The 11,013-nt window shown below is 33.5% G+C and overlaps 1 protein-coding gene across 1 annotated transcript; it reads left to right on the forward strand.

Annotated features, from left to right (window-relative positions):
- Positions 1–1,307: 1,307 nt before the first annotated feature.
- Positions 1,308–9,498, forward strand: LOC25496027 (ABC transporter C family member 10). The gene is made up of 12 exons (XM_013596294.3): positions 1,308–1,470; positions 3,203–5,265; positions 5,382–5,702; positions 5,781–5,867; positions 6,095–6,679; positions 6,766–6,930; positions 7,205–7,499; positions 7,640–7,854; positions 7,951–8,256; positions 8,329–8,392; positions 8,641–8,880; positions 9,099–9,498. Exons 2-12 carry the CDS (start codon positions 3,235–3,237, stop codon positions 9,209–9,211), a joined length of 4,422 nt encoding a protein of 1,473 aa, XP_013451748.2. The 5' UTR covers positions 1,308–1,470; positions 3,203–3,234; the 3' UTR covers positions 9,212–9,498.
- Positions 9,499–11,013: the final 1,515 nt, after the last annotated feature.

Genomic DNA, 11,013 nt, shown 5'->3' on the forward strand with positions numbered 1-11,013 from the left:
TGTCTTATTACAACTACCATAGCTGGACAACGTTAAATCTAAAGGATTGTCTACCACCAAACAAAATAAAAGAGGACAAAATGAATTAAATCTTGTTAAAAAAAACAAAATGAATTAAATGAGTGAATAGAATCCTTGACCCTCAAAGTCGTTAGCATAAGTACAAATAATATCTAATTTTGGGGATAGACAGAATACATCTTTCACACTGTAAGTGTCTGTTAAAATATTCATTTTGGGGATGTACTTTAATGTCTGAAATTATAACATGAATGTCACGACAACACTAACTTGCCAATAAAATTAGGTCTTTCACGACTAAAAACCTTCCAATAATGGCCGAATGCAACGGGGTTTTATTAGTAATTTACTAGTATTTTTTTGTTTAAGCCTAATTTTTTAAAACTTTCTAATTTGTTTCTAGTTTGTTATTTTTGGCCCATTAGAATTTTGTTATTTTCCTATTTAAGCTTAACAGTTATAGCCTAAGAGAATGTTTCCGGTTTGTTATTTTGGCCTATTAGGATTTTCTTATTTCCCTATTTAAGTTTAACAGTTATAACCTAAGAGAAAACTTTTATTCAATCAATAATATTTTAGAGAGTTTTTCTCAATTTTTGGTGGATTCCAAAACTCTATTTTCACAAGTTTATCGCTTGCAAATTTGTTCTTTTCAATCTAGGTTTAGTGCTTGCTAACCTACGCGACCATTACACAATTACACATTTGTGAATAAAATTACATAAAATTCACAGACTAGATATTCTCTATTTACTTGACATTGATGTTTGATTAACATGTAATGTGGTATGTCTCATCTAATTAACGTTTCATGATATTGGTGCGTTTGATTCGTAAAATAGTAAGTATTAGAACATGATATAGAATTGTATTCGAGAGCGATATATGGAGATATGATATTTTTTTATGTTAGAACATAAAAAGGATAGACAAATGCTAACTTATGCCCTCAAGGGAACATGTTAAGGAATATATTATAGAAATATATGTATAAAAAATCATGCATTGAACTTATTAAAAGTTGATATAATGTGTTTTCCAATATAAAGTTGTTCTTTTTGAGATGCTTAACATGTGCCTAAAAGTAAAGGATATTATAGTATTTTTGATGGATGTACTCTTGATAAAAAGCTGTCCCATGACCAATTTTTAAATCAAACAGGGTATGGTACACAAAAAGTTGGTCCATTTTGTATTTGTTGACAAGAAGTTCTAGGACCATTTTGTAATAAAGACCATTTAATTTCTAACAAAATCAATATCTATCATTTCACTATAGCATACTCAAACTAAGTTCATACACCATCACTTTTCCTATATAGACGGAGTTGTATTTAGCACACAACATAAAAAACAGACAAACATAGTTTCATGCATTTGTTGGTTTTCTCTATTTGATGTTTGCAACAATCCTTGTAGAAGTACACACTAAACTGTTCATATTCTAAGGTATAGGGCCTTTTCATCTTTGTTTTTTCTTATGGTTTATTTTTAATGTTTTCGAATATTTTTCTTATGGCTTCTTTTTCTTACTACTTCCATTTTTTTATTTTCTTTCATATCTATCAACAAAAAATATAAATAAAAACACTACTTCCACTTCATTAATTTTTTTTAATATAATTTTGAGTAACCCAATAAATGAGTGCAACTTCCAATTTTAAACATAAATTAATCTTTTTAATTATACACTCTAATTAATAATATTTCCGTCTTGACAAAAAAATAATATAATATGTACATCTAACTTTTTTTAGTCACTTCAATGTTAATGTTGGGATGTGACTCAAAATTGAGTTTTGAACTCATCAGAAAAATTGTCACTCGATTTGAAAAAATCGTGGCACGATTTTTCCTACTAGATGCAATTTTATTGTGTAGATTGGAATCTTGGCACGATCTAGGAAAACCGTGGCGAGATTTTCTCGGGATTTAGATATCATATAAGCATTTAATCCATTTGTTGCAAAATCTCATGAAACGAAATTAGGAAACTTTTAAGAAACTTAGAGGCTAAATGTTGATGGACGTTAGATGAAACAGAAAAGGGGGCTCTTGGGAATGAGTTGGTGTCATTTGCGGAGAGATTCATGACTTAGAAAAGTTGGGGAACACATAATAGGTTGAATCTTTGTGAGCAATTTGGATGAATCTTGGGAGACCAAAAGAGGATAACCATAGGAATTCAAAGGCTAAGGGTTGGTTCATTTTGGGGTTAGATTCTAGAGTTCGGAAACAATTTGTAAACACCTTATGTAATAAAATTATTGAGTCTCTTGGTCACATGAAAAATTGGGGAAAATGGTAGAAATTAGGATTTCTCTTGAAAGGCTTTTTCAAAGCAAATTTCTTGTAACTCTTTGTATCTCTTTATAAGAAACTCAATGATAGTGAAGGGGAGATATCTCTCTCCTTCAAATGTAGGTCATTGCTGGGTCGAACTGTGTGAACAATTCCTTGTTGTGTTGTTCTCTATTCTCTACCATCTTTTTCTTGTTTTTGATTCAAATGTGGTTTTGCTTTACACTTGGTTGCTAGATTAGATCTAGATCTGTTGTTGTTGCTTGCGAATGTTTTGATTATTGATATTCATTGATACTTTTCCCAACATATCCAAGTTTATTGGCAAGAATACAAATACTTGATAAGGTTAAATACATTTTTAACCCCTTAACTCTTTAAAAGTTGCAAAACTGCTTAGAAGACACCACATGTCCCAAAATAAGGGGCCAAAATCGCAACTTTTTGTAAAGATAAGGGGGAAAAAGAGCATATTTCCTTAAAGATAGAGGGGTACAAGAACATATTTCCCTATTGATATAGGGTCAAAAGAACATATTTCCTTAAAGATAGAGGGCAAAATTGTTAGTGTTTTTTTAGGGGGTCAAAATAACAACTTTTGAAAAGTTAACGGGTTAAAAATGCATTTACGCCTACTTGATAAAGTTAATTTGATAAATATTGTTATTCTACTTCTTTTATATATAGCTTATATTCACTTGTAAACAATAATCCAATGTGGTGACTATGATAGTTCATTAGCCTCTTCTATATATATTTACCATGTAACTAATGCTTTGAGAGGAAGAATTGATCCCTTATCATATAGTATATAGTATCAAGTTTTAGGAAAAAGTTTGCTCAAAATAGACATGATTATGTTTTTCCCTTTTTATTATAGGCATTGAACAACAGAAAGAACATAAAAAGAAGATGGATAAATTTTGGAGCATGATTTGTGGGGACTGTCCTACTGAGAATGGAGGAAAGCCTTTTTGTTATGATGTAAAACTTTTAAAAGATCCATCCTCATGCATCAACCATTTGTTGGTAATTTTCTTTGATGTGTTCTTGTTGATCATATTATCATTCAACATGATCCTGAAGTCTTCTTCGAGGCCATTTCGGAGTCTAGTACAATATTCAAACTTGCAGCTAGTTTCTACCATTATCAATGGCTCTCTTGGGTTTTTGCATTTATGTTTAGGAATTTGGGTATTAGAAGAGAATATAAGGAAAAACCACGACGCATTTCCTCTTAATTGGTGGTTGCTCGAACTCTTTCATGGATCAACATGGTTGTTTGTAAGTTTAACTATAAGTCTTCAGATAAAACAACTGCCAAGAGCATGGTTTTGGATGTTTTCTATTCTCATATTTTTTGTTTCTTCTATATTATGTCCTTTATCCATATTTTATGCAATTGGCAGCAGAAAATTGTCCTTCAAGGCAACTTTAGATTTTTTATCTGCTATAGGAGCAACTTTACTGTTGTTATGCACATACAAAGCATGTCAATGTGAAGATGTTGATAGAGAAACTGTTGAAAGCCTTTATGCCCCCATAAATATGCAATTAAATGATGTTACTGATAGCCATTTAACCCCATTTGCCAAAGTTGGGTTCATTAGTAAAACATCGTTTTCGTGGTTGAATCCATTGATGAAAAGGGGTCAAGAAAAAGAACTTCAAGATGAGGATATCCCGAAGCTAAGAGAGTCCGAGAGAGCAAAAAGTTGTTATTCTTCATTCGAAGAACAGTTATACAAGCATAGGCAAAATGAACCATCATCAGATTCATCGGTTTTATGGACAATAGTTCGGTGCCACCGAAGAGAGATTTTAATAACAGGATTCTTTGCTTTGCTCAAGGTACTTGCTATATCTTGTGGCCCTTTACTTCTTAATGCTTTTATATTGGTTTCTGAGGGAAATGAAAGTTTCAAATATGAAGGTTATATATTGGCCATATCACTTTTCTTCATAAAGATCATAGAATCCATATCACAGAGACAATGGTATTTTCGCGGAAGACTTGTTGGCATGAAAGTTAGATCACTACTTACCGCAGTCGTTTATAAAAAAACATTAAGACTATCCAATTCTGCTAGATTGATTCACTCGAGTGGCGAGATAATGAATTATATGACTGTGGACACTTATAGAATTGGAGAATTTCCATTCTGGTTTCACCAGACTTGGACCACAATCCTCCAAATGTGTATTGCATTAGTAATTCTTTTTGGTGCAATTGGACCAGCAACAATAGCTTCAATGGCAGTGATAGTTCTCACGATGCTTTGCAACACTCCACTAGCAAAGTTGCAACACAAGTTTCAGAGTGAACTTATGGTGGCACAAGACGAGAGATTGAAGGCTAGTTCTGAGGCTCTTGTGAGTATGAAAGTGCTAAAGCTATATGCATGGGAAACACATTTTAAAAGTTCTATAGAAAAATTAAGAAATGTGGAACTCAAATTGCTATATGCAGTGCTACTAAGAAAGGCATACATTGTCTTTCTATTTTGGACCTCGCCGGTGTTGGTATCTGCTGCTTCTTTTATAGCATGTTACTTCCTGAAAGTTCCTTTGCGTGCAAGCAATGTTTTCACTTTCGTAGCAACTTTACGCCTTGTTCAAGAGCCAATTCTAGCAATCCCAGATGTTGTTGCTGTGATTATTCAAGCCAAAGTCGCATTTTCTCGGATTCAAAATTTTCTTGAGGCTCCAGAACTGCAGAGTGAAAATTTGAAGAACATGTGCAATAATGATAACCTCAAAGGCTCAGTTTTAATAAAATCAGCCGACTTTTCATGGGAAGGTAAGGCATCAAATCCAACACTAAGAAACATAAATTTGGACGTTAGACGTGGGCAAAAGGTGGCTATCTGTGGAGAAGTTGGCTCAGGAAAATCAACCCTCTTAGCAACAATTCTCGGAGAAGTTCCAAATACAAAGGGAACTGTAAGCTTCCATTTCCTTTCATACTCAAATTGGTTATAGTTTCGATGACATTCATATTTTTTATCCTAAAATTCAACTTAATACAATAATACAAGATTCTCTTTCTTGATTTACAGATTGATGTTTATGGAAAGTTTGCATATGTTTCTCAAACAGCGTGGATACAAACAGGTACAATACGGGAAAATATTTTGTTTGGATCCGAGTTAGATGATCAAAGATATCAAGAAACACTTCAAAGGTCTGCACTGATAAAGGACCTTGAGTTGTTTCCCTATGGTGACCTCACCGAAATAGGCGAGAGAGGAGTTAACTTAAGTGGAGGTCAGAAGCAGCGAATTCAACTAGCTCGTGCTCTTTATCAGAATGCTGATATATATCTCTTGGATGATCCATTTAGTGCTGTTGATGCACATACTGCAAAAAGTTTGTTTAATGTAATGATTTTTTTCCTTCACATTCATCATATTGTCCAATGGAATTTTTTACTAAAAGATGGCTTTGAATCTTTACAGGAATACATCATGGACGGACTCAAAGGGAAGACTCTCGTACTCGTGACTCACCAAGTTGACTTTCTCCCAGAATTTGATTCTGTCTTGGTAATTTCATTCATCTTGACGTTACTAATTTTAATTTTGTAATATTTTCCTCGATTTCGACTTGTTTATCCTGCTACTACAAATTAAGAGTGGCTTCTGTTGGATGTTTTTGCATTGTTGCTCACATAATGTATCTAACAGTTTTAATTTCTACCAAAGAAAATAATCGTATCTATTCATTTACTTCCTTTTTTATGCATTGTTCAACTATTTTATTTTCTTTGCAGTTGATGTCAGATGGGGTAATCTTACAAGCCGGTCCTTATCATCAACTATTGACCACAAACAAGGAATTCGAAAACCTTGTCAATGCTCACAAGGAGACCGTTGATTCTAACCAGTTTCCGAACTTTTCTTTTTCTCAAGGATATTCAACTTCTAGAAAGATGGCTCAAGATATCATGGAAAATCCATTTAAAGAAACAAATGGAAATCAATTAATTAAGCAAGAAGAAAGAGAGAGAGGAGACAAAGGGTTGAAGCCTTACTTACAATATTTGAATAATATGAAAGGCTATATTTTCTTCTTTGTTTCTACATTTAGTCACCTTATTTTTGTGGTTTGTCAAATACTACAAAACTTGTGGATGGCTGCTAACGTTGACAATCCTCGTGTCAGCATGTTGCAGTTGATTTTAGTATATTCCCTGATTGGATTTTCTTCAGCATTTTTCATGTTGATACGAAGTCTATTTGTAGTTTCTTTAGGTCTTCAATCTTCAAAATATTTATTTTTACGATTGATGAAGTCCCTCTTTCGTGCACCAATGTCTTTTTATGACGCTACACCATTGGGAAGGATACTAAGTAGGGTAAGCCTATTAAACAAATATTTCTCTTGTTATGAAGTAAAATAGAAAAAAATTGATATTTTAATTACTATTATTTCCTTGTTTAGGTTTCATCTGATCTTAGCATTTTGGATCTGGACATGCCATTTAGCTTATGTTTTTCGGTGGGAAGCACTATAATTTTCTATTCTACTCTTACAATTTTAGCTGTTGTCACTTGGCAAGTAATAATTGTGGTTATACCGATGGTTTATGTTACACTTCGCTTGCAGGTAACGGACATGTCCTTTGATTTATATTGCAATAATGAAATGGTGTCTTGTATTTGAAATAACATTGAGAAAACAATCAAATTAGTAACTTTTATCGCCATTCTTCTTTAAGGTTATGCACATGTTTTAACAAGTTTGCAGCTTTTATGATATTAGTAACTTTTTTTAATATTTTTTTATACAATTTAAACCATTCTTGGTTCGAAATGATTAGTTTCTTATCTAGATTATCTCTAAGATTAGATTCCATAAAACATTATTGTGTTTTAAGCAGAGATACTACTTCACCGCTGCAAAAGAAGTGATGCGTATAAGTGGCACAACGAAATCCTATGTAGCTAATCATGTAGCTGAAACTGTTGCCGGAGCAGTGACAATAAGAGCTTTTGAGGAGGAAGATCGCTTTTTTGAGAAGAATCTTGATCTAATAGACATTAATGCTAGTGCATTTTTTCATAATTTTGCCTCAAATGAGTGGTTGATCCTACGGTTAGAAACAATAGGTGCAAGTCTTCTTGCCACTACAGCGCTTTGCATGGTTATGCTTCCATCGGGGACTTTCAGTTCCGGTGAGAATTTGCTTATTTGAATATCCGAAATGTCATTGTTTCTGTATTATAATTATATTCTAATTATTTTTTTCTATCCTCAAAAAATATCTTCAACTCTCGTTATGCAAATAACTAAATTTCAATTTCCTTCATTCCAGGATATATCGGCATGGCTTTGTCTTATGGTCTTACACTAAATGCTTCCTTGGTATATACAACTCAAATTCAATGCACTCTTGCAAATCATATAATATCAGTAGAGAGGCTAAATCAATATATGCATATACAAAGTGAGGCTAAAGAAATTGTAGAAGGAAATCATCCTCCTTTGAATTGGCCAGTTGCAGGCAAAGTCGAAATATGTGACCTGAAGGTAATTAGGACTTTATTTTAAAAATGTGAAACATAATGTTCAGAAAAAATGGGAGTTGAAATAGCGTACATAATTTGTTTGATCGTACCATGCTAGATACGATACAGGCCTGATGGACCACTTGTACTTCACGGGATCACATGCACATTTGAAGCAGGTCACAAGATTGGTATTGTTGGAAGAACAGGCAGTGGGAAATCCACTCTTATCAGTGCTTTATTTCGTCTTGTGGAACCAACCGAAGGAAAAGTCGTAGTTGATGGCATAGACATCTCATCTATTGGCCTTCATGATTTGAGGTCACGTTTTGGAATTATACCTCAAGATCCTACACTTTTTAACGGGACAGTAAGATTTAACTTGGACCCTTTATCTCAACACACCGATCAAGAGATATGGGAGGTAAGATATACTACATTATAGTTAACTTTTCTTAGGATAGAAAATGTGCAATAATTCTTTCACAATATTAAGGTTCTTGGAAAGTGTCAATTGCGAGAAGTTGTCCAAGAGAAAGGCGAGGGCTTAAACTCCACAGGTACACTTTCATGGTTAATATTTATCCCATCTATTGGCCTTCATGAAGGTTTTTTCATACTACAATATATTGTTTAATTAAGTGTATTGATTATTGAAGTTCCATCAATAGCTCTATTTTGAATTTGAGTTTTTATTTGAAAAATGTTAGGATATTTACGAAAAAGTATTTATCTTTTGAATGTATTTCCTTGGTCTTGGTGATTTTGTCTTCAGTTAATTTATAAATAGTGAAAAATTGTTGTGCAGTTGTTGATGATGGATCAAACTGGAGCATGGGACAAAGGCAGTTATTCTGTTTGGGGCGTGCACTTTTAAGGAGAAGTCGAATATTGATACTTGATGAAGCAACTGCATCGATTGATAACTCAACTGATCTGATTCTGCAGAAAACTATTAGAACTGAGTTTGCAGATTGTACGGTGATCACAGTAGCTCACAGGATACCAACTGTGATGGACTGCAATATGGTTCTTTCAATCAGTGATGGTAAGTTGCTTTTTGAGTTTTTGTCCCTCTATCTAAGGCTAATCCAAAACTACATGAACAATTTCTTATGTCTTCCAAAATAATTAAGTTTATCTGATATATACTTCAGACACACGCGAAAATCAATGTTTGTTATGACATGGTTTGATGAAAAAGAATATGTTTGATCAGATTTTTTTTTACTTCAAAGAAAAGAAAGACAATGACTATGTTTACAGGAAAATTGGCGGAGTATGACGAGCCAATGAACTTGATGAAGAGAGAAGAATCGATGTTTAGGAAGCTTGTAAAAGAATATTGGTCTCATTCTCAGTCTGGAAATTTGCATTGATGCTACCAATATTTTCTTATGCCATAACTATTTCTTGTTCTCTCTCTTTTCTTTTGTGTTAGCAATAAATCAAGAAAGTAAGCAGGATTTACAATGTGTTCTGTTAGAATAATTTGTGAGACATGGGAGATGGTAGTGAAGTGAAATTAGGCCCATCAATACAAACAGTAAAATTAGGGTTTGTGAATTTATGAATAAGGCAAATGATAAATAACATAAAATTTCATGTGACAAAGTGTATAGTTTTTCAATTGAATATACAATATTTGTGATGTCTTGGATTCAAACCCATGATCTTCCATTTATGCGTGTGTTTCGTGTAGTATTTATCACTCCTTCTACCGACCAAAAGAAGAAGGAAGCTAGAGAGATACATGCAAAAACCTGCACTAGCATGACATACCCTCACTCACCCACAATGTCGCGGGTCGAACTCCCTTTGTCATCATGAGAACCTCTTTGATGCGCGATTTGTAAATATATCTCTACACTTCGCTTTTAAACTTTGAGACATGTGTGTCCTGATTCTAGTGAACTCTGCTGCGCAACTAACTAACCTAAACATTTGTATTAAAAAAAGAGATCATGATATTACACATCGAATAAGAAAATAAACAAAATCAGTTTTCCCCTTTTCAATATGTAACACTTTATTAAGATGTTAATGCAGATGATGATGAGTTAAAGCCATCGGAATCAAGTATGTATAAATATGCAGCCTTTGATTTAGAGGAAAGGTAAACGATTTTGGAGAAACAGTTGGGAACGAAAGCACATAAATAATGATTGTGTGTTACAGAAATTGAAAGGTATATGTAACAACTCTACATAATTGATACTGTGGGAGGATTAGAAGCATTTTATTCTAGAAGATTTAATGTTAAACCAAAGGTTAACTTACATGTAATCCTGAAGATTGTAATTCATTGGTTAATGAGCTACAGAAAAGGACAAATTGTTCATGAGAAATTGAGTTCGATTACTGGATGCAACAATTTTTTATCAGACTTTACTTACCTCCGGACGAACTCCGGATTACCAGGACCCGCCTCCCTTGGGAATCGGAGGGTTAACAGAAAAAAATATAATTCATAGTGGAAGATTCTTGAAGATTTATAATAATGGAAGAGAGTGAAAATTTGAAGTGTTTGAGAAAGTATTGAAAAGGTCTGTTTTGGTTCAGCACAGGAGAGCGATTTGTGTTTTTTTTGGATTACTTATACGTTTCTTCCACTAGAAGTAATCCTATTCGAAGTGTGTTGGACACTAAATGTGGATACCTCTTCCAACCAGAATTTGAACTTTGGTTCGCAACGTTGTGCGAGTTTAGCCCATTATGCTAGAGACATTCTTCGTTGGTCGAAGAGAGATTTTAATGCAGGGTATATATTTTAAAATACAAATGAGAGGTTTCAATATTCTACATAAGAAAAGATTTATCATTCATAGATAGTAGAGCGTAGAAGATGAACCCAAAAGCGCTACACAGAGTTTAGCAGAATCAATGAACAAAGAGATTAATTAAAATACAGAGCTTTTATAGAAGAATCAATGATGTGAAGGTTAGAAAATCAGCATTGTGAAGGTTTATGAACCAGTTAGAAAATCAGCTGGACCAAAGAAAAGGGAAAACAGAATCAACAGAATCTTCACACCAAGTTGAGAAGATTCTCAACAATGATGACTTTTATACAGATCATTGGCGAAACAATTTTCCATATGGTCAACGAAAGTATTTATGAACAGATGGTTGTTATATTTTATTTTTTTAGTATGTAGGCTAAGCGAGAACACCACCTGAA

Source organism: Medicago truncatula, chromosome 6 (genome assembly GCF_003473485.1).
Source record: "Medicago truncatula cultivar Jemalong A17 chromosome 6, MtrunA17r5.0-ANR, whole genome shotgun sequence".
Classification (NCBI taxonomy): Eukaryota; Viridiplantae; Streptophyta; class Magnoliopsida; order Fabales; family Fabaceae; genus Medicago; species Medicago truncatula.

What these genes read in the sequence shown, in the direction of transcription:
- LOC25496027 (XM_013596294.3), top strand. Translation starts at nt 3,235, where the DNA reads ATGGATAAATTTTGGAGCATGATTTGTGGGGACTGTCCTACTGAGAAT. An exon ending in CTGCAAAAAGTTTGTTTAAT is followed by an intron (nt 5,703 to 5,780) that starts GTAATGATTTTT and finishes GAATCTTTACAG; the next exon opens with GAATACATCATGGACGGACT. An exon ending in CAGAATTTGATTCTGTCTTG is followed by an intron (nt 5,868 to 6,094) that starts GTAATTTCATTC and finishes TTTTCTTTGCAG; the next exon opens with TTGATGTCAGATGGGGTAAT.